Below are 23,188 nucleotides of genomic sequence, written 5' to 3' on the forward strand. Positions count from 1 at the left end.
AACTATGAGAATTAAGTAATTCAATTAAATAAATATTTTAAATAATTTAATAAATGCAACTAAACAAATGAATAATAAAAAAGTAATTAGAAATTGAAATAATTTGTAATTGTATTTATTCTTATTTATTTACTTATATAGTTATTTATTTCTCTATGCATTAATTTAAATTTATTTATTTATATAAAAAATAAAAACAAGGTTTTAATTAGAGGAATGTGATAAGCGTGTGGAGCTTCATGGACCAACTTTATTAATAATTCAGTAAATAATCTGAGCCAAAATAAACTTTTAGTTAAAAATTTCACCCTCTCACTCCGTAAAATATAAATTGATCATTCTGGGACTCCCTGTATACTAAGCATCATACTTCGGTGTTTCTGCGAAAATTTTCATTTTTGTTTATTTTCTTTAATTTTAGTCTTAAACAATCCTTTTTCCATTTATAATTATTCTCCAATTTGTTGCTCTACTGCTTGCTTAACAAGAATAAGTTTTCGTGTTCTTTTATCCTTTTCAGAATGATTTTGTCTTATGTGAAGAAATCCTAAAACTCTTAGGATTTCAAGATGTGTAAAGTGCGTTCTAGATTTGATGTATTGATTTACCAGACTTACCGAAATATCTGAAATTTTATCAGCGTAATTTAATATATGATAATGATATGTTAATGTTTTTGCTGACGTGTTGAAATATGAGATATTATATACAAATAGAATTCCTATTATAATATATTACTTTTTTTACTGTGAGAAAGAATTCTCTTATGTTTACCTTATTTAAATATTCGAAAGATACTGCCTCCCTTTTTACACATACGTTAGGTGTTCAATGAAGAAATTTGAATAAAAAAAATACATTATATAAAAGTTTCGGCTGCATTTTGTATATTTTATTACTTCACGGAAGAATCGAACGAGTTAATGGTACATGTGATAATTGTAACATGTTATATAAACTATATATGGTCATTATGTGCAAAAACGTAATGTCAGATCATATCTTTATAGCGTAGAGATATTGTGATTCCGATGCGATCGCTAGGAAGTCTGTGGTCAAGTTTTGGCCATTAATTGATGCACTGCCAGTTGTACACGCAGCTCCACACACGCATCCTTCTCCTCGATAATACTACGTATTAACGTCGTCATCTTCTTCTACAGAGAAACATATAATACAGGGAATTAATATTCTGTAGAAATAGACCTGCTTCAGAATAGCAATTATGTAATTCTTTTCTAAGTCTTTTCTAATTTTAATAGCAAAAATTTTCATTTTTCGCCTTGGAAAAAAGTTACATATTGCCTGTATAAAGCCTTCGGCACACGATACGATTTTTCCATGCTCGCACGCATACGAGGCGTCTTACGATTGGGTTAGGATTGGTAATATAATCATTCGAGCCAATCAGAACAGTAATAAGATGGCTCGTATGCGATCTAGCATGAAAAATCGTATCGTGTGCCGAAGGCTTAAATATGCAGTAGCAGAACAAGAAAGTTTAAGGAATGTACCTCGAGTAATTGATTCTCTTTAACTAGCTGTATCATGGCTGTCATTTCGGCTTCATTAGGAGAATGTGTTCTCTCTTTAGGTTTCTTCTTCTCATCCCTTGTACCGCGTTCTGTCAGCATCTCCATCAATCGTTTGATCTCATTTCTTTCCTGACTGATGCGAGACTTTAATAACGCTTGCATATTTAAAAGTTCCTCGTGAATCAATCTTTCTCGTAATTTGTCTATGACATCTTCTTCAGGCTCTGCATATAAATTAACGATATGCTAATAAGGTTACTGCATAAGTTAACGCACATTCAATTAAAAATATCGTAATATAATTACATTTTCAAATAAAAAATTTTAATAAATTTGTATGAAAAATAGATCTAAAAAATATCAATTTGCAATTTATTGTGAAGTATTTTTTAATTTTTATTAAACAATTTCTTTGTATTTATGGATAATTTTTCGACAACTGGCGCACTTTAGTCCCTGCTAGAGCTTAAGAAAATATAGAAAATTACATTATATTAATTATCACGTACCATTTACTTTGTCATTCGGTGTTATGCTGTCAGATTCTTGCGGTGTTACTGTTGCCTCAACTGCGGAATCGACCGCGTCCTTTTCTTGTACGTTTGTTACATTTTGTTCATTTTGCACAGCATTTGCACTGGTACCTGTTGAGCAAGAACACTTTTCTTTTGTTTCTTCTGCATTGTGCAGTTTGCTATCTTTTTTTATTAACGTAGAGTTGGTTGACAATTGAGTGTCACTGGGTATTGCTTGTCCGGAATCTTCGTCTATAATCTTTGGCTTCTGCGAGGTAGATTCTATTAGAATATTATCGGTTGATTTTATTTCTTCATCGAGACTCTTTTGTGTAGCACCTTCCAATTTTTGAACAGTCTTACATTTTCTCTGTAAAGTACATTTTATTGTGTCAATGCTCTCTTTACGGCGTATGAATTTTTAAAACGTTTTTTGTAGCTGTACCTTCAATTGCGTTATCATTCGTTGCACCTCCCACAATTGTTCCTCACGAGATTTTGTTACAAAACCGGCATTCATTTGCATGTGAATTTGGGAAAGTAACGACTCTTGTTTGGACAATTCTGCGGCTATACCCTCCACGGAATCCGGCAGATTAGTACTGCCGGACGATAACGGTGGCACATATTTTGTCAATTGTACATTTGGAAACAAAGCCTTGCAGTGAAACAATAAAGCCAGTACTAATCTGTGACTCATTTGCAAAACTGGACTTAACGTCATTGAGATTGTTTGTGCGTTCATTTTTGTTGTTTTCTCCTAGAGAATAAAATTCAATAAAAATTACTTAGAGAATTCATGTTTTAAGAACATATTAAACTGTGACACAAAAAATTTGTGTTGTTCCATAAATAATTTCTATTTTTAATAAAATAACGAAATCTATGATTTTTAATTTAGAAGTCTTTATCTTAAAAAAATCTAAAGCACTAAAAATTCTTTATCCGACAGATTTTTTGCATCAAACTCTAGTAATATTTTAAACGTACTCGCGCTGTGACATTGTCCAAGTGTAAAATGACCCATGCCAGAAGAATCCTGTTGCATTCCGGCAACTGTTGTGTCAACTGGACCAACTGCGCTTCTCGCTGCGCGACGTCCTTGGTCGATGCTGCCTGCTCGAAGCGCGATATTGTTTCGCTGTTCTCCAGTACGGGTTCTGGTAACTCTCTACATCACCATAATGCGCACTTTTTCGTTTGATCTTAAAACACATGGTGAGAAAGAGGATAGAATTCACAGGTATACAAACCTAAGAAAGAGTATCAATAAGCTCGTAGCTACCGTAGGTTCGAACTCGGATATATTCACCGGCTCTCGGTTATTGTATAACTTTTTCAGGTGCTGAACCTTTGACTTTACCCCGGGGACTTTGTACAGGCCCTCCACATTCATCCCATGCTCTTCCACGTAATCTATGCAGTCTCGTATCACCAAGGGTAACTCGATTCCATCATGGCAACAGCTCCTTTCAATTGCCAGATGAAGACTAACACCGAAAATTGGTTGTTCCTCTGAAGAATATAAATATATACAAGAAATATTGATAGAATAAGTCAAGATATATTAGTATATTTGTGTGATTCACATTATTGTCCAAAAGTATATGTCTATTTTAATTTTTATATGTACATCTTTTACATGCTTAAATTTCATTCTAATTCTATTATATTTTTTTATATATGTAGAATTAAAATTATGGATCCTTCTTTGACATTCTCATCACCTAATTAATTAATTAAAAAAGATAAAGCTGGCAAATATTTCTGAGCGGTGTGCAATCTTACCACCAATATCTAATCCTTCATGTTTTCCTTTTTTTCCTTTATCCTTTAATTTTTGTTTGGATTTGTCTTTATCCTTGTCCTTTCGCTTTTCCTTGTCTACATCCTTCTCATCCTTTTCTTTCTTCTTTTTATCCTTCTCCTTTTCAGCATCTTTTTCTTTCGCTTCCTTCTCTCGTGATTTCTCTCGCTTCTCCTTTTTAGATGGGAATTTAAAGGCCTTGGTCTTTTTTGATTTCGAAGGACTTCTATGTAATAAACTACATGTTAATCTTAATATTATATAACAGATAATTAAAAAATTAAAATTACCTTAAAAACATTTTGTAATCAATTATCATTTTGTATGTATATAATAAAAACTTTTATGATAAAATAAATGTTTACCAAGCAAATCAGAATTAATATAAGCAATAGTATCAAGTCATAAAAATTTGAAATAAGTTTATTTTCCATTTACAAATCAGAAATCAAGTTCGGTAATACAAGAGAAAGCTAATGCACAACACAAACGAAAAATGTAGAGCTACAATGGATCGATAGTTGTTACTTCTAATTATCAAGTATAAGTTAATGGTACAGCCTCATTCATACGCCTCTGATAAATATCAAACAAAAAAATCCGTTAATCGTGTGTTACATTAGCACTTGCATGTTATTCAAGAAATGTCAAGTAGTAATAAATAAATAGAAAAGTAGCATAGGTTTCGGTATAAACATTACTTGGTTTCCTGATCCTCGTCGGGGGAGCTCTCACCCTCTAGCGTCGCGTAACCCCTGTCCTTTCGATCTTTCTTGTCCTTACGCTTTCCACCCAAAAGGTCCTTCTTGGAATGCTTATCGTGATTGCCTTCATCACTGACTGCAAAATAAAAATTACTGATATAACATAGATATTTCTGGCAGCCAAATGACAGCGAGGATAGATGTACGACATTTGACAGCTGACATAACCTCTCTCTCTTTCTCTCTCTCACACACGCATGCACATATCTAACCGTTTGATACGCAAATGCAACGTGATAATAACTATTACATACAATCACTCTCATTGCTTTTCCTCGCCGATTCGGATGCGTACAATCCGGGAAATTCCTTCTCAACATCAGGACTCTCGAAGTCCATTCTCCTTTAATTTATATGCATTTGACACATAGTTTGACACTTGCCCGTGCGTATCAACATATCGAAATATCAATCTCGTACGAGATATTTCGATAGTAGTAAATCGATATCTCGCGTTCTCGAATTTGCCGTTTAAACTTCAGCTAACAAGAGACATGTTACAAGTGTTCGGGAAGCCGATTTGATTCTCCTTGAAATATGTTGTTAAATACAAAAACCTAAGAGACACGATTTATATATATATATATATATGCGGAATCTTGTTTAGAAGAGTGAAACACCCCTTTAAAGAGAAACAATTTTTTTTTTTTTTTGAAGCGAATATCTTTGGAAGTATAAAAGATAGAAAAAACATTTTTTAACAAAAGTTATACGGTTTGAAGAGTACTTTGAAGTAAAAGAAAAAAATTTTAATTTAAAAATTGTTTGACAAAATCACCTCCAGTTTTCAAATTAAAAACATATATATGTTTTTAATTTGACCGCATTTAGTTTTTATAAGTTTAATTTGATTTTAAGATTTTTTTATTAAAAGATTGAGAATTTGCAACAAAGAACGTAATTATGAGTAACATATAATATTGGAATTATGTTCAAAATAAGATATTTGTTATTAAAAAATTTAATAATAATTATGTACTATAAAATTATTTTATTATATTATTTTTTTACAATAGGTTTCTTAAAATACATTATTTGTCATTCTTAATTGGTGTAAAATAATATTATTTTAACTCGTAAAAAATAATATCAAAAATGATACCAATTAAAAATAAAAAAATAATATATTTTAAGCAGTTTATTGTACAAAATAATTTTGTCTACAACACATTATTTCCTAGAATTTTTATTTTGATTAAAAATTACATGGTTTTACAAAAATATTTTAATTTTTTTATAACAAATGGACACACTTGTCTTTTTATCTTTTTTGTTCTTAAGATTTTAACATATATTTTAAGTTACGTTTATGGGATATTGAACGCATCTCTAAGGATGCATTACATAACTGTGTTATCTTCTTCGCATAGGTGCGAATTCAGATGCTCCATGTACGGAGCACATTTCGTAATAGCTATGTGGGTCATACGGGACTGGTTTCTTTAAGATTTTACATTGTGCGCCTTTGGTATTTTTGCCTCGTTCGATCAAATGCCACACCTTGATCGACGATTTATCTAATATTTTCACAGAAACTTTTCTCCATCTAAATAAGGAAATATCGGTAGAGGCTCAACCATTAATTATGACAAATATAAATTATAGTTTAACTTGGAAATGTTAACTTGACATTTTATCGCAATTTAAGTTTAATATATTGCTTCTCAGATATTTTCTTTCATTTCATACATTCCGTTTCTACATATTGCATAAAAACTAAATGTTATAATTAAAATTTATTTTACTATTTCTTTTTAAAAAATATTTTGTTAAAACATTTTTATTTTATTCCCAATATCTAAAAATTGACGAAAAATAAACAAGTCTAAAAAATACGAATTGCATCATGAATTGCATAATGAAATTAAATTGTAATTCATATAGAGAATTTATTATAATATAAATTGATATGCAGTATAAGTATTAATCGAATAAATATCGGTAAATTTGGCCATTAAATCTTAAATTTTAATTATCATTGTTTAACTGTTAAGCTTCAACGTTTAATAACATTCGAAACATTATACTGATCAAGTATTGCACATACATAATTTCGTTGAAATATCTAAAAAATTGGTTATAATATAAATAGAAAATAATTTTATTGGACATTTTTATATACATAAGTAGAATCATTCTTTTTGTATACACAATACGATTAATTTCTTACAGATTACAATAATTGGTGACGCAAAGAAAAAAATAACAAGACTTGTGTAAGAAGTTTGCCACCGTAATTGCAGCGGCATGTGATGTTTCTGCAAGAATGCCAAAAGTAGTCGTCCTTGCCAGTTTGTTTTCTTTCACCCAATTTTAATACAGAGGCCATGGGGGTTCAGTTCAATTTCAGTATTCGAGCAGCTTTGGCGAAATTAAATACAATTCTTTCAATCATCTCCGTCAATATTATAACTTTTTTTAACTAAAGTACATTTCGTGGTTTTACAAAATCACGTGTGCTTATGTGTTGCAAACATTCCTTACTAATCGTTAAATCGGAAGAAAGACATGCGCGCGTGATCGAAGGTAATAAAAGAAATTTAAGTACCGCGCACCTGTGTAATAAGAGAAATATAGAAGGTACACTCAGCGTGCGCGTATGTGAAACTTAATGTAAAATGTGCATAGTAAAAAGAAAAAAAATCTGTGGACGCGTTACGACTGCTAAGGGGCCTTCGGAGATTGCGTTTCAGCTAGAGTAAAATGATAATTGAGTTACGCGACGGACGATAAGTGCGCATTATCATAACGATTTGAAATTGTTGTGCGAGTCCGGGTGCGCCCGAATTTGCGAATCCGCGTGTTCTCCAATGTCGATACGCGGCGGCTCGGGATGCACGCGAGTGAGATGCGACATCATGTTGTATCGAGATTTGAAACCATTGATTAGTATTCGTTTCTCGCAACCTTCTTGCGCACTAACTCGCGTGCCGTGTTGCCTTGATCATAAAACAACGTAAGGCTGACGTAGTCGATCCTCGTGCTATGCAGATTTACGGCTGTTTCCGACGCAACGTTAAAAAGCTGCAGCTAGTTGTTAACATCGCATTATTACCGGAGAACAAGGTGGCGATTGAGCATCGCGTAGTGCTCGTCACGAATTACCGATTTCCGTTTATCGTGTTAATTAATCATCAGGATTTACGATTAAAGATAAGCAAATTGTGCTTGCGAATTACTTGCGGTATCGCCGTAATTATCGTATAACGAAATTATATTAAAAATGAAGAATTGGAGTCTCAAGACCACCGAGATCTGGAAGGACTGCATTACATCGCAAGTATGCAATCGCCGTAAGTCAATAAAATAATTTGCAGAGTCAAAAAGTAAAGAGATTATATCACCGAAAGTCAACGATCACATATTTAAATTGGCAACCGAGGTCTTTCAAATATCAAGATTATTCAAGATGAACGAGATTTCATGGTGGCCTACCTCAACTTGATCAAGTAATGTCAAGGTCCCAACTTTCTAAAAAACGGAATCGGCCAAATTATGCACGAAAATAAGAGACTGGAAACGATATGTATCAAAGAGACATGGTGGCCTACCTCAACTTGATGGCCTATCTCAACTTGACCAAGTAACGTCAAACTCCCAACTTTCTAAAGAGCAGAATCGGCCAAATTATGCAAGAAGGTAAGGGAATGGAAACGATGTATTAAAGAGAGCTTTCCGGGCACTGTAAATACATACGAGAGAGAAGATTGGCGAGGCGAATTTATGCCTCGCTGTAAGAACCGATTCACGATGTTGGAGTCCTGCCTGGCGCTTTTGTCCCTGATCGGCCACGTCGGTGGGATCCTGCCACCGGCAGTTCTCGAAACGGTGCAACACTTCTTCGCGGGACTCCCGACGCGGAACGACCTGGCGCGGGACGGGGATGCGATGCCCGACCGACGTTACCTGTCTTTCGACTTCCTCGTGATCGGCGCCGGCTCCGCCGGGTCCGTACTCGCGAATCGCCTGACCGAGAACCCCGACTGGAACGTCCTGCTGCTCGAGCAGGGCAGGGACGAGATCTTTCTCACGGATATCCCTTTCCTGGCGCCGATCCTCCACGTCACGGACTACGCCCTTACGTACAAGGGCAAACCGCGGCCGCAAGACCCACGTGGCCACAGTGGATATTGTCTCTCGATGGTCGACGGCCGTTGCAACGTGGTGACTGGTAGAGCGGTCGGCGGTACCTCGGTGGTGAACTTTATGATCTACTCGAGGGGCACGCCGACCGATTACGATAGCTGGGAGGCGCTCGGGAATCCTGGTTGGAGCTACAAAGACGTGCTGCCCTATTTTATCAGGTCCGAAAGATGCAGGCTAATCGACAAAAACATAAGGTGCGTGATGAGATCGGCGATAGAAGTTATTTATTCTACTTCTTGCAAAGAGTTTCCTCGATTGCACATTCATTTATATAATTTTTATTACGTTATGATATATTCAAGCAGAGAGAACAATTTTACTATAATATCTAAAAATTTAGTTAAATACACAAAATATAAAATGCTTTATATTTAACCGTATTATGTTAACATCCTTGTTAAAATTTTTGTATTGAATTTTTAATATACCCGAGTGTCAATTTAATATAGTAATTATGTTATTTGAATATTTTGTGTTAAATTGACATTCAACATTTTTCAGTGTTAAAACAATGTAGCTTTAAAACAAAAATTCTAAGATAAATTAATAAAATGTACACTGAGAGAAAAAAATGCTGGTTTCAAATAAATATTTCTTTGAATAGTACTAATAACATATTTTATAGAAAATCAATAATATTTATTTAAAACAAGTAATACTTTCTATAATTTAGAAAATATTATTTATTACTATTTTTATTTAATTAGTACTATTCAAAGGAATATTTATTTAAATTCAGCATTTTTTCTCTCAGTGTACGTATCAACATATTATAAATATGAATTTTGTTGAAGAAATATGCTTCCAAATTGTGTCAGTGTTATATTTTTTGTTACTTTTTATATTTATCTTATGTTATATTTAACACAAAATTTTTTATTGTGCAGATCAGAAAATAATTCTATGTTGAATCAAAATAATTATGTAGGACGCTCAAGTACGATAATATTGCTGTAAAAGGTCTTGATATTTTAACAACCGGCCCAAACATCTAATATAAAATTTTTTAATGGTCCAACATAATTTATTTTAGATCTGTGTCTTCAACAAAATCGTTTCTTCTCTATGTAATTCAGATATAGTTAAGCGATAATGCTGTACATTTTTTCTCGTGCTTTATCTCGCACGATTCTTCCTCCGTCAGATATCACGGATACGACGGATATCTGGATGTCACGACTCCTCCTTACGCCACTCCTCTAAGGGAATGTTTCTTGAAGGCTGGCCAAGAACTCGGTTACGATCTGATAGATTACAACAGCGATAGGTTCATCGGTTTCTCGACTGTGCAAGCGAATTTGCGAAACGGTCATAGAGTCAGCGCCAACAAGGCTTTCCTCAGGCCGATTCGAAACAGAGAGAACTTCCATTTATCCAAATATTCGACAGCGACAAAAATTATTATTGATCCGATAACAAAAAAAGCCATGGGCGTTCAATTCGTAAAAAGTCATAAAACGTATTTTGTCTCTGCTACTAAGGAGATTATACTTTGTGCGGGTAAGCATTTAGAATATCATCAAAAAATATAGTTATAAAATAATGTGCATTTTTAATCTTATATATATATATATATATACAAAGCTAATTTACTTCAATTTATTTAAGTATTTTATTAAAAATTCTTTTAGTATGTAATATATATGTAAGGTAGTAGTGCACAAAATAAATAATAATAATAAACTAAATAAGCAGCTCAATAATACATACGTATTTGAAAAATGTCTACAATATGAATTATTTTCGCGAAAATAATTTATCTAAAATTCTTTGAAGATATAGTTAAAATTTTTAATTTGGGAAATGTATTTAATAATTAAAAAATGCATCTATTATATAAAGTTTAAATTATTTCAATTAATTTATTTCTATTTGTTTCTTATATAACAGTTGTTTAATTCGAAAATAATTTTTTTGCGTAAACAATTACTTGAGTGTCCTTTACGTTCTAATTAAAAATTACTATCATTAATTGTACGTATTGTAGTATATTATTGATTTTTCTACAATTTATTAGTATTTGAGATGTACATAGATTTATTCAACATTAAAAAATAAGGAGAAATAAAAGAAAAGTAAATTAACACGAAAATATCTCTAATTTATAAACGCGTTTCAGAGAACACGATATGTTTGAAATTAGAATTTTATTTAAGAACGGAAATGTATGTAAAATTACTATACCCAGATAGCACAGAGGTTCAAAAAGAATTCAATTTTATGTCACCAATTATAAATTCTTTTTGAGATGCAAAAAGAATTATTTTTATAAAAAAATATTCAAAAAGAATTCATAATTGGTGACATACAATTGAGTTCTTTTTGAACTTTTTGTGCTATCTGGATATATATCTGTAAACTTTTTTAATTAAGAGTTTTCTCATTAAGAGTTCTAATATTTCCAAGGTACTTTGGGTTCACCACAATTACTGATGCGCTCCGGGATAGGACCAAGGGACCATTTGAATTCATTGGGCATCGGTGTAATTGAAGACCTTCCGGTGGGATTTAATTTACAGGATCACGTGAGCATGTCAGCCTTAACATTTTTAGTCAACGAGAGCGTTTCTATCATCGAGCCACGTTTAGGTTCGAATCCAGCTGATTTCCTGAAGTACCTGATAAACGGGACCGGTCCTTTAACGATACCCGGGGGCGCCGAAGCATTAGCCCTCGTTAACACCAAGGCTAATAACTATATGAAGAAAACGCAGAGGGAGGGATCGAAATTTAAATACAGTCAACGTGTAAATATATACAAGAATAGCAAGCAGTATGGTAAGAGCACATTTTGTTGAAATTTTCTTTAAGCAAACAAATTCGGAAAGATCAACTTTTCCTCTCTGTCACTTTTCATAATAGCTGTCCCCAATATAACTTCCATCACCGTTAATCGCAACGTCTTCAAGACGCATCCTCACGCTAACACGATGTCAGAGGACGACTATCCCAACGTCGAGTTGGTGTTAGGCGCCAGCTCGTTAGCCGGCGATGTTTCCGGCAGCTATCGCGGCCTGCTAGGATTAACGGAGGCTTTTTACGAGGAGGTTTACGGCGATTACAAGGGCTTCGACGGCTTCATGATCGTACCCGTGCTCCTGCGACCCAAGAGCCGCGGTAGACTTACCCTGAGAAGCAGCGATCCATGGGACTCGCCGATCGTGGACATCAATTATTACGAGCACGAGGATGATCTGAATACAATGGTGCAAGCGATAAAGATTGTAAGAAGAGAGTCTTTGTAAACATTTATAAAATCTACATTTGCCTCGCAATCTTTCTATCTGTTTTGCATTATGTTGTATCGCAATTCTTATCTTGTTCTTAGTTTGTCATTTAGAGTTACATTTCCTATTCTACATAATTGAAGCGTCTTTCATTCCTTTTTTTTTTATCCACTTTACGTTGTATTTTATTATCTCATACATTTAGAATCATGTTCCGCGTGTAATTGAGGTCATCACTCGCTCTCTCGTCGTTCTCCAATTTTTTAACACGTCCCTTTTTATCGCAGGCGATCGAAGTAGCTTCCACGAAGGCGTTCAAGCGTTTCAAAGCTACGCTGCTGCCGGTACCGTTCCCGGGATGCAAGCACCTCGCTTTTAAGAGCGACGCATACTGGGCCTGCACCGCCCGTCACGTGTCGACGACTCTGGGCCACTACGCGGGCACGTGCAAGATGAGCACCCGGCGGAATTCGGGGGTGGTGGACCACAGGCTGCGGGTGCACGGGATCGACGGTCTCAGGGTCGTGGACGCCAGCGTGATGCCGACCATAATCGCCGGTCACACGAACGCGCCGGCGTACATGATCGCCGAGAAGGCCAGCGACATGATCAAGGAGGACTGGAAGGGTTCCGCTTCGTGAAACGTGTGGGAAGCGGGAGGAAGTGGAAAGACGCTACGAAGACGTGCGAAACGTGGGACGCGTGATCGCGAAGGGGCGAGGAATGTGATGAACCAGGAGAATCCTTTTCTGGATTCGTAGAGGGGCAATAGAGAGACATCGATGCCTGTGCACGATAAACACATTTGATCTTGAAACTTTGAAGAGAGAAGATAAAAGAGAAATGTTTTATATAAAACAATGGGACGTTACATATGAAGAATAATTTACAAAACGTAGTGAATTATCATTGTTAGAAATAAAATACAATAGTGTGGAATTATTGTGTGACGATGCTTACGCATGCGGAGATTGAATGACATTTTGCTCACATATATATGTCCTAGTCAATGATAGGCTATTTTTTAATTGTATAATAATAAAAAAGTATAGATATATAATAATCTAAAATTATTATATGTTAATCTTAAAACAAAATGCTTTAGAAATATTTTTTGGATTTTGTTTCTTCACCTTTCAAATATCTTTTGTACATTATTTTAATTATAAAATGTTTATTCATTGTTGTAAATGTTTGTATAAATAGTGTTAACTATTTTAAATTATTTTATTAAATTAGATTAATAAATGCTTGTATAAAAAATGTTAATTTTATGGAATAATTTTATTAAATTTTATTATAATAACAGTTGTTTGCTTTGTTTTGTATTTTGTTTTATACGTTAAGTCTTTTGCTTTATAATAACTTTTGGTAATTCTTTAAATCATTACAAAATGCATTTCAAAAATCATTACAAAATATATTTTATTTTAAATTTAATTATGTAGATTATTTATTACAAATTACATAAAGTTGATTGAGCACAAAATGTATCAATAAAAGATTTGTCAGATTAAAGTTTTCTTTATGATATCTTTATTTATAAGGCTCACAGAACAAAAAACAACAACATTTTTGTAATATAAATTAAACCTAAGCTCGATCGATTATAAAGTTTAATAAGAACTCGATCAGTCCGGTCATTTCTATAATAAGATTCAATAATCTTGGATACTCATAACTGGCCAGCTCGCGTATAAATATAAATATGAATAGGGTATGATTTCGCGTTATATGTGCACTTGATTGAAAAAGAAAAAACAATGTTATTAATAATTTAATAGGTTTGTCGCTTTCCTGGGAAAAAGAACGTTGATTCTCTTTGGCTATTTATAGCTGCTAGTTAAAGTATAACAAATTTACATTAGTTAAGTGTTTTAATTTAAATAACAATGTAAATAAATATGGTGATAAATACGATGATACGTATCTAGATTGCATAAATTACCAACTTTTTTATTTTTAAATATTCTAATAAATCGAAGTCTTATGCTGCTAAACACAAATCATTATCATCTTTAGCGCAAAAAAAATCTCGCGATGATTACGATGATAGGAAATATTCTGTATACCTGCCATCTCGTTGCACCTAAAAAAAAAAAAAAAATTAAAATGTTGCGCTAATAATTAAATTAATAAGATTGCAATCGAAACTTTAATTTAAAAATATTGAATATACCGAGATAGTTTAGTATAAGATTGTTATATATATTTTTTACCATTATCACTGAATTGAACACAATCCTGCAGCTCCTCCATTAATGTATAATCTTCATTGCACGTGCAAAATCCTGTGTATAAAGAAATATAAAATAGCATTTCAAATTAAATCTTCGTAATAATGTATTGTATTTGACAAGCAGTTATTTACCATCAACACAATCCACTTTTGACTTCCAGGTCGAGTTGGAGTCTCTCAACGTTGTCGTAATGCAGTGATGGTGAGTTTCACAACGGCCGCCCAGTTCTAAAACACAAAATTTTCCAACATTACTTACACGTCAATTTACATGACAAGATTTGACATTTAAAATCTATATTTTTATTTCGTATTTCGACTCTAAACCTAAATTGTCTAATTTCACATCTTAATTTATTTTTAATAATTTTTAATAATTTTAATAATTTTTAATAAAGAGTTAATGCGTTGTTATTTCGAGAAACGAGGCGATTGCGTTTAGCGGTAAACGTGGGCAAGGATCCAGATGTTCGAGTATACTTGCCTACGTCGACGAAGCATCGATGACCACGTCTGTGAGAACCGGGGACGCAATCACACGTCTTGTTCGTGCCGCATTGGCTATGCTTCAGGAACAGTTGGCACTGGGACTGCTGCTCGCACTTCTCGCCGATCCAGGAAGCGACTTTCAAACACCGCTGCTCGCCCTTGGCCAGCACGTAGTCCACTTTGCAGTCGCATCTGTCGTGCATACACTTTGAATTCTCCACGATGCATTCGTCATCGCTGTTGCAGTGCTCACCCAACTCTGGAAAACGGATTTAAGATTTGAATCTAGAGTTTATAAACCCCTCTTATTAACTTTATTTATGAAATTCGACGATTTTTATCCTGGGGAAAGTTTTTTATTTATATTTTATGTTCGTATTTGTTGTTTTAAAAGGAAATAATGATATTAACATAAATTGCTGGTTTTTTTTATAATTAATGTGATTTAATTAATTACAAGAAAAAGTGAAACAAAAATCCGAAAAGAACAAGGACAATTGAAAAACAAGATTCTTGTAAAACGTTAGACTTATAATAATTTTTATCGATCGTGATACTTACTGGCACTCGGGACGCAGCTGGTATTGTCAGGATTCGCATGATGACGCAAACCGCAAGTGCAGAAACCGTATTCGCAAAAGGTATTCTTGATATGACAATTGCGATTCGAGCGACAACGTTTTCCCAAACCTAAATGCAAGCGGGGAGAATAGCAATTGCAATTTTACTTAATTACGTACGTAAGTCGACGTTTATTCTGTTAACCGACTTTCTTTTGCATTTGATTGTCGTGCAAGGAGTCGCGCAAACAATCGCAAGTAGCATTCGCAGTATAACAACGGGGAAGCAGTGCTAACGGTAAAAAAAAAAAAAACGAGCAGCGCATTATTTTATTATGTTACGGAGTAATCATTCATAATTTCGCCTCCGCGCGCTGAATGCGGCATTGAATAGACACCGCATTTCTTGCTATTAGGCATTAAACTCGAGTTGTTTATTCTTCCCATGGGTGTACGCGTGATGAAAGGGCTTAGCCGGGGGTGGGGGGTTGGGGAAGGGGGATACTTGTGGGATACTTCCCAGGGAAAAGTTGCGACCGACTCACCGACGGACTCGTAACACCTCCCGTTCGTGAAGTGGGAATCGTGGGCGCACTGACAAGCGCCTTCTCGACATTCCGATTGCGGGGTAAACGTGTACTCACACTGGACGTCCTCCTCGCAGGGATCGCCGATGCGAGTGGCCACTGTTGAAATAACGTGTCTTATAAGTGCCCCCCGTATTTGCCGTCTTTTTTCGCGCACTCGCGAAAACTTCCCTCCTTCTTTGCAAACGCGCGCTATTCGAAGATAACGTTACGCGACGCGTAACGTTGCAGACGATAAAAGCAAAGAAATTTTGAACGCAAACTTGAAATAATCGTGCATGAAGCTCATAGATTCAGGTACCTGGCCGAGGTATTATTTTTTCCGATATCTAAACTAGTAACTGCACCGAGAAAAAAATGTTGTTAATTTGACTAAATTTTTCAACTAGATTAAATTTCTTTAGTTCAAGTATTTATGTAATTAACTTAAGTACATAAATACTTGAACTTTAATTGAAGTATTTATACATTTGACTGAAACACACAAATTAGTTGAATTAAAGAAGTTTAATCAAGTTGAAAAATTTAGTCAAATCAACTTTTTTTTCTCAGTGTACGTTTCGAGGCTTAACAAAATTCGGCGCGCAATTTATATGAGCTAGGAATATTAAATTGATAGAAAAAGTATCTTCAGCATCAGAGATTTATTGCAGATCGAACAGGCAATTTTTAACTTTATCTTTATGTTTGAATTTATCGGTCGAATAATTAACTTATTATCATCTTTATCTTCATATTTATTTCGAGAAATACACAACTACTGTGACTCCAAACTTTATTTTATACTTATGTTGCTTTTGTTTTGTATTTTTATGTGCATCAACTATATAATATCATCCTAATTATTTCGCCCTAACAATTAATCTTACATTTTTAATTAATGTGCGGTTGACAAAGACTGACATACTTCAATTGTCAATTGTTTAGAATTAATTTGCGGGCCCTTTGGTGAGTTTATAATATTATTTTATATATGATCATAAGATGTTGAGTGAATGTCAGATCGGCACAATGCCCTGACCTCATTCTTTGTACCTTATTTCAGAAGCCAACTCTAATTCAATCGCTTTACGATCGTGTCGAAAGGGCCCCGTTGTTCAGGGACGGGATTTACGCCGTCCTGACTCATTCATAGAAATTATTCGTGATCTCTGTCGGCTCAACGAGCACGACGAACGACACGCTCCAGGTGAGGCGGGATCGTGAGAAAGGAGCGGATAGGAATAGGGATGAACAGATATCTCCGCGGGATCTCGTTTCTGAGGTCGATGACATCGTTCCCTTCGAATAATTAGACCGAGATCCAGTACAGCGCTCACTACCTCAGGATTTCTTTAAGATTTTTCACTTCGCTTTTAGTTTACGTTTGTAACGAAATGTAACGAAATAATGTGATTAAAAAAGATTGAAGTACCTCTTAGACATTTGTAGTTATTGTTACTCCTGAACTCGATGTAATCGTCTTTGCACGAGCACGTCTGCTGGTTCCGGCAAAACGCATTCGGAATACAGTCGACATCGTATTTACACTGAGAGAAGGTTTCTGAAAAAAAAAAGTTTAATAGGAAACTTTTAATAGTTATGCAATTATTGTTACATTTTGCAAAAGCAGGAAGCATATCTTTGGCCACAAAGGAATTTCGTGATTATAATTTGGAAATCTATTTACTCAATTATTTATCAAATATTTATATAAATTTGTTTCATGCATGCTACTTTAAATTTCTTTGTAAAGTTTTGAGTTAAGAATACTTGAATAATAATTGTACAATTTCATGCTGTGATGTTTTCCTTTTGCTTTGCAATAATTTGTAAAATAATTACCAAATTATTTTCTAAAACATATACAGCAATAATTGCGCTAAGATGATTCTCCATTATGCTAAAGTTACACAAACATTTATTTCTAACATTAATTTTTTTAAAGATTGCTACATATGTTACATAAATTAAATTTAGAATTAATAATTTTTTAAATTAGATTTACAATTACGGCACAATATATTACATCTCATATTTTAAAATCAAAAGAATGCCAAAATTTTTTTGCATGCTCTCCTGTCTGAGTTATAAGGTCAAATCTGAGCATGAGACAAACGTTGCACCAAAAATTCGTCCTTCTAGATTCTTTGACATCGTCACATTTTATAACGGAAGAAAACGAAGAAAGGAAAATTAGGCAAGATTTCTACGTCTAATTAAAAAAAAATTAAGGAAGGGGAGAGACCCCGGCGGATGCATGAAGCAATCAGCTCCGTACGTTCGCTGGCCAATTTACCGTGACATAACGAGCACGGTCTAACAATCGATTAGACGCGATCCGTGAAGAATGAACGACCGAGGGATCCTCATATTTCACGGCGGTTGTGCGCTCCGGTGCGCTCTTAAAGCCTCTCCTCGTCAATTAAATCGCGCAAGTAAAAAAAAAAAATATATATATACAGACTTGTGCGCCACGAATTGAACTCTTTGCTTACTATTGCTGCGACTAGCGCTACTGCGATCGACGCACCGCAGGGCCGGATCCTCGTTGCCGTTGTTGACGTAGGTGATCGTCGCGCAGACGGTAACGGGTACGAGGACGAGGAGCCCCGTGAAGCCGCATACCGTCCACGTCCTCGTCATCCTCGCGACGACGACGACGACGGCGGCGGCGACGGCGACGGACGGACGCCGTGCACGAAACGTTTCATCACCGCCGTCGGCCGGCCTATTGTCATTTTCGGATCCCGCGAGAGAAGACCGATCGTCCCGGCCGATCGTTCCGATCGCTCGAAGGCCGCCACGTCACGATTCCCCGGCTCCTCAGCTCGCAACGGCTTTGGCTCTCATTGTTTCCTCGCCCGTCCGATCCACGTTGCGCAATCGCAGGCAGGGATACGTGGGGTACACCCTCGGATGAACATCATCGAGGCGTATCCCGCGCGATCGGATCCTTCGACAATTTGTCTACCGTCTATTTGTCCCCACGCTCCGTCCTCGTCCGGCCAAGGCGAGGTACCCGCGACGAAACCGCCGTCATTCGGTCGGCCGGTCCTCGACGAATCGATCTGGAAACTCTCTGGCCGAGTCACGAGATCTCATTAGGCATTCCGTAGGAAAGAGATTATGAGACCCCGACTCGAACCGACCGTTAGAGCCGCTTCGCGGGAGATCGATTCTCCACGATCAATTTTCGTTCGGCCTTTCGAAATTACCGATTAAGAGAACCTGGATGGAGAGCCAGAAATTTCTGGCGACTAATCAAAGAGACTCAACCCTTTCTTCAATGTATTTATCAAGACCCTGTCGACTCTTTTTGTTGCTGAATGCAAAATTTGCATTAAATAATAATAATTAATTGATTCCCAACACAAGAAATGTTTCCTCAACTGTAACTTATATTTATGATAGACAATTACGATTGTTTATATTAAATTTCAAAATCAAAGTCGTGTTACGGCTTTAATTGGTAATTTTATCGTTTGATTTGATCGTTTGATTGTAATTAGTTAATTTTAGACGGCTAATTTTAGACGTTCCAATTCGCAAACGATCGCGTGCAAGCGAACGAGCGAGCTCGTCGCTATAGCACCGTTTTGTTTCGTCGATTTCGACAGGCGGAAGAAGCAGTTCGAATCGTATTTCCCATGCACGTACCCCGTGGCGAATCGGCTTCGATTTAAACGTGCAAATATTGCACATTCATCGGGAGTAATCATTGAGCTTCGTACGCGACGAGTTGTCGTTCACGAGCAACAGGTGTTAAATCGTTCTAACGCGCCTTGATACCGTTCGCGATTTGAATTAGAATCGCATGTCAAAGCGTCCTAATAGCGAACCGTGTAAATTGGCGTTCGTACAAAGTGTCAGGGACAAAATGTCGAACATTACCGCGTTTAGAATGTTTTGTGCAGATGCAAATACATTCTATATTAATAATATATGCAGAAAATGAACGAAATAACATAAACACCTGAGAAGTGTAAACTGAGCAAAAATGTGTAATATTTGAGACTTTAATTGCGATTTTAATAGTATAATAATTATAGTAAAAATATCATCTTTATAATAATAATAATTATTATTATTACTATAATATTGGTAATAATAATGCTTATAGTGATTGCTTTTACAACTTATTATATTATGCTATATACTATATTAAAATTTCCACTTTAGTTATGACAACTATATCATAAGTTGTATAGATCAATATTATAATTATAAAAAATTTAGTGAGTCCTATAATATATATTATTACATAAAAATATGGCTGGGTTAAAAAATGACTATAAATTATAATAATATTATGGTTACTGCAACTATTTTTCTCTCTCGGTATAACACACATATATAATGTAATAATGTATATATAAAATATAAATAATTATATATTTAGATCTATTTTATTGTACTGTGTATTTTATTGTACTCAAAGCTTCCGTCTTGACGTTTTCCCCCCGAGCGCGAGATTATGAGATGTTTTTTCAGTGCCACGGGTCTGTCGACACGAAACGAACCGTGGGCAAAGTTATCCGCTTTGGATTTCAATGACGGTCCCGTGAATGCTCGAAGGTCGATCGCGGTGAACAAACGAGTTTAGCGCCCTACGTTTTCTATAGTTTCGGTTTGCGTTGCGCAACACGATGCTACAACAGCAGAAGCCATTGTTATGCGTCAACAGTGCCGTATTGTGAGCGAGACTATTCGAGAGTAAACTACTTACACGTATATTCGGTGAATCCTTATTTTAAACACGATCAATAAAAACGAATAAAACGAAATGACAGTAAAAGAAATTAGATAATTTAAACGAGACTCGAATAAAATCGAACGATTAATAATAAATCGGATGATAATTAAGTAGCTTTTAATAATTACGATGACTTTAATGATGTTAATGGCTTAAAATTAATTAATGACACAATTGAAATAACGGTAAATTTACGTTACGGCAGTTTGTGCAACACCGAGCTTTGTTGAAGACCCGGCGTGCAGCAATCTCGTTTCCAAAACACATTGTTAAATCGAATAACAGGCAAGCGTCGGAAACGGACCCCCCTTTGTTCTTTAATTATGAGCGGTTCTACTCGACATTCACCTAACTGTGAGAACCAGGAGCGTAGATCCGGTCTCCACGACTCCGCGATCTTCGCGATTCCTTCCCCAAGAAGGAGAGGAAAGGATTACTGGGTCATAAAAAATACCGTACTTAAAACAGTCGTGCTTGCCATTTCCCCCGGATTAAAACGCGACGGTTCGATTCAATGAAAATCACTTTATCCGTCTCGGCAATAATCCGAGGAAAACCAATTAATCTCAATATCCGATAATCAAATAATAAATTTTATGTTACGCTTCTTTCCCGGCATTTCGTGCTGTTATAATTTTAATTACGCTATTTTAACTTTAATTCTCATCATTTTTTCACGGAACGTAAAGAGACATTCGACTTGTACATTATAATGATTGTATCGTTAATATTAAATAAAGAGAATATTAGATTAACTTTTTAAAGAAGATATTGTCGTTTGTTCTGTGAGTTTTTTTAATCTTAACGCGGTATTTCTCGATATCTTCTTTTTAATGCACTACGGGATATCCAGCTCAATTTTTACACTCGCAATATGACTTTATGTTTCTCAAATCTCTCTGTTTCTTTCCTTCTTCCTCTATTAATTGCTTTCTTAAAGGTGTCCGCTTCAATACTTTTCTATCGTGTTTCTCTTACGATATTGCCTTATACTAATAATATTCGTGTAACATTTCTCAATACTTCTTTGTTAAATTCGTTGTATCTCGATATTCAATTCGATTTTTATATTTGCAATACGATTTTATGCTTTCCCAAGTATTTCTACGTCATTAATTGCTTTTCTAAGAACAGCCTCTTCGACTGTTTTACATTATATTTTTCCAACAATGCTGCACTTACTTTTTCTTATCAACACACAATATATTTGCGCGTAATGTAATACTTAGATTTGATATTTCTTAAATATTTCTGTTAATCGTTATCTTAGACGTCCCCTTCGCACATTTCTCCTACGATATTGCACTTTGTTTTTAAATTAACAATATCTCCGCGGTATTTTCATTCAAAATTGCGGCACCCCGATTGATTCACACGATTGTCACAACTCACGTCGACGAGATAGATGCTCATGCTGGCCGTGCGCGCCGGCGACTACGCTCCGTACGGCGAAGCAAAGCACAACTGACAGTGCAACGTTCCGCAGCTCCCTCGCTGGAGGTCTCCTAGGCTGGCTTCTCGGTACTCCCGCCATTCCCTTGAAGGACCAATGGGGACCGACCTCCAGGTTGACAATTCTGATAAAAAGGAAGATGCACTTTGCTTGCACGAAAATTTGATGCCCCGAAACGTGCGTGCCACTCGAAGTCTCTGTCATATAGCTTTATCTAATCGCGTCTTGTAACTGATATAAGACTCCTTGTGAGATAGCCCTTTTACTTCTTGTCTGACGAGTATACAGATGGAGGTGATGTGGGCTTTCCATTGATGAATGGCATTGTGCAACAAGGGCGAACAATGCGTGCGTAAATTTTTTGCGATGTTTTCGTAAGATACTCATTTCGTTTCCTTTTTTTCTTCTTAAACACACACGCCATTTCATTATTGTAGATTCTTTTCCAAGCCAAAATGCATGTAGTAACGATAATAATAATAATGAGTTGTTGAAAACCTTTGTTGATCCGCGTTTTGTTCGAATTTGCTCTTGAGAATAATTTGAATATTTCTAAATAGCAGTTTAAAATAATGAGCTAGAAAAACCAGCAAATTTTTCTTTTTTTTTATTATATTATATAATATATCTTATTGTATATTTTGCGATCAACTCTCGAAGTTAAAATAACGAGAGTCTGCTACAATAGCCAAATTTCTGATGTCCTCTTTTTCGAAGACGACTTATGTATTTCTACAACACCAGGAAATTTTCTTGTTCTTTTTTAGTTATAAAATTATTTATTTATTATGTGTTTAATAAAAATAATTACAATTTTATTTTTAATTTAGATACATCGCAATGTCACAATCGCTCATTTTACTGTCACAATTATTCATATCGATTCTGTATAACATATATATATGAAATCTATATTGCATAATATACATTGAACAAATATTGAATCAATATTGAATAATGTACCAGACTGTTGAATTGCAATATCTGCAAAATATTAATTCAACGAGCATTAGATGAAATATATTTTGGAAAACGCGCATCACAATTATTTTTGTTTATATAAGAAATATATTTAAGAAACCGTTTGTTATATAACATTACTGCATTGTATAAAATATAATATTATTTATA

General features: G+C 35.1%; 3 protein-coding genes across 6 annotated transcripts; 1 reads left to right on the forward strand and 2 right to left on the reverse strand.

The window, feature by feature from the left end:
* Positions 1–864: 864 nt before the first annotated feature.
* On the reverse strand, positions 865–5,034 carry LOC105835122 (ralA-binding protein 1). The gene is made up of 9 exons (XM_012678126.3): positions 4,876–5,034; positions 4,559–4,697; positions 3,839–4,083; positions 3,304–3,565; positions 3,041–3,221; positions 2,496–2,810; positions 2,045–2,420; positions 1,515–1,759; positions 865–1,157 (listed from the first exon to the last, which is right to left on the reverse strand). Exons 1-9 carry the CDS (start codon positions 4,958–4,960, stop codon positions 1,056–1,058), a joined length of 1,950 nt encoding a protein of 649 aa, XP_012533580.1. The 5' UTR covers positions 4,961–5,034; the 3' UTR covers positions 865–1,055.
* Positions 5,035–5,804: 770 nt separating this feature from the next.
* On the forward strand, positions 5,805–13,130 carry LOC105835130 (glucose dehydrogenase [FAD, quinone]). Of its 2 annotated transcripts, none has more exons than XM_012678135.3 (5): positions 5,805–8,961; positions 9,912–10,267; positions 11,174–11,545; positions 11,630–11,991; positions 12,282–13,130. In XM_012678135.3, the coding sequence occupies exons 1-5, from the start codon at positions 8,345–8,347 to the stop codon at positions 12,633–12,635; spliced, it is 2,061 nt and encodes a 686-aa protein (XP_012533589.1). In that variant the 5' UTR covers positions 5,805–8,344; the 3' UTR covers positions 12,636–13,130. The 2 variants fall into 2 exon arrangements, with proteins under 2 accessions (XP_012533589.1, XP_012533590.2); XM_012678136.3 differs by having other exon boundaries at positions 11,630–11,884; positions 12,282–12,496.
* Positions 13,131–13,513: 383 nt separating this feature from the next.
* LOC105835124 (prion-like-(Q/N-rich) domain-bearing protein 25) lies at positions 13,514–23,158 on the reverse strand. Of its 3 annotated transcripts, XM_012678129.3 has the most exons (9): positions 21,787–22,078; positions 18,347–18,930; positions 17,284–17,412; positions 15,828–15,968; positions 15,284–15,412; positions 14,718–14,981; positions 14,366–14,461; positions 14,214–14,285; positions 13,514–14,083 (listed from the first exon to the last, which is right to left on the reverse strand). In XM_012678129.3, exons 2-9 carry the CDS (start codon positions 18,492–18,494, stop codon positions 14,013–14,015), a joined length of 1,050 nt encoding a protein of 349 aa, XP_012533583.1. In that variant the 5' UTR covers positions 18,495–18,930; positions 21,787–22,078; the 3' UTR covers positions 13,514–14,012. The 3 variants fall into 3 exon arrangements, with proteins under 3 accessions (XP_012533583.1, XP_012533584.2, XP_036141569.1); XM_012678130.3 differs by lacking the exon at positions 18,347–18,930 and having other exon boundaries at positions 21,997–23,156; XM_036285676.1 differs by lacking the exons at positions 15,828–15,968; positions 18,347–18,930 and having other exon boundaries at positions 21,997–23,158.
* Positions 23,159–23,188: the final 30 nt, after the last annotated feature.

Source organism: Monomorium pharaonis, chromosome 1 (assembly GCF_013373865.1).
Source record: "Monomorium pharaonis isolate MP-MQ-018 chromosome 1, ASM1337386v2, whole genome shotgun sequence".
Taxonomy (NCBI): Eukaryota; Metazoa; Arthropoda; class Insecta; order Hymenoptera; family Formicidae; genus Monomorium; species Monomorium pharaonis.

Bases quoted from the DNA above. Each gene is read 5' to 3' on its own strand.
- LOC105835122 (XM_012678126.3), bottom strand. From the start codon at position 4,960: ATGGACTTCGAGAGTCCTGATGTTGAGAAGGAATTTCCCGGATTGTAC. The intron at 4,698-4,875 runs GTATGTAATAGT...TTTATTTTGCAG, and splicing joins GAAAAGCAATGAGAGTGATT to TCAGTGATGAAGGCAATCAC. The intron at 3,566-3,838 runs GTAAGATTGCAC...TATATTCTTCAG, and splicing joins TGAAGGATTAGATATTGGTG to AGGAACAACCAATTTTCGGT.
- LOC105835130 (XM_012678135.3), top strand. From the start codon at position 8,345: ATGCCTCGCTGTAAGAACCGATTCACGATGTTGGAGTCCTGCCTGGCG. The intron at 11,546-11,629 runs GTAAGAGCACAT...TTTTCATAATAG, and splicing joins CAAGAATAGCAAGCAGTATG to CTGTCCCCAATATAACTTCC. The intron at 11,992-12,281 runs GTAAGAAGAGAG...TTTTTATCGCAG, and splicing joins TGGTGCAAGCGATAAAGATT to GCGATCGAAGTAGCTTCCAC.
- LOC105835124 (XM_012678130.3), bottom strand. From the start codon at position 22,261: ATGACAGAGACTTCGAGTGGCACGCACGTTTCGGGGCATCAAATTTTC. The intron at 14,462-14,717 runs GCAAGTATACTC...TTTGTGTTTTAG, and splicing joins TCGATGCTTCGTCGACGTAG to AACTGGGCGGCCGTTGTGAA. The intron at 14,084-14,213 runs GTAAAAAATATA...TTTTTTTTTTAG, and splicing joins TGTTCAATTCAGTGATAATG to GTGCAACGAGATGGCAGGTA.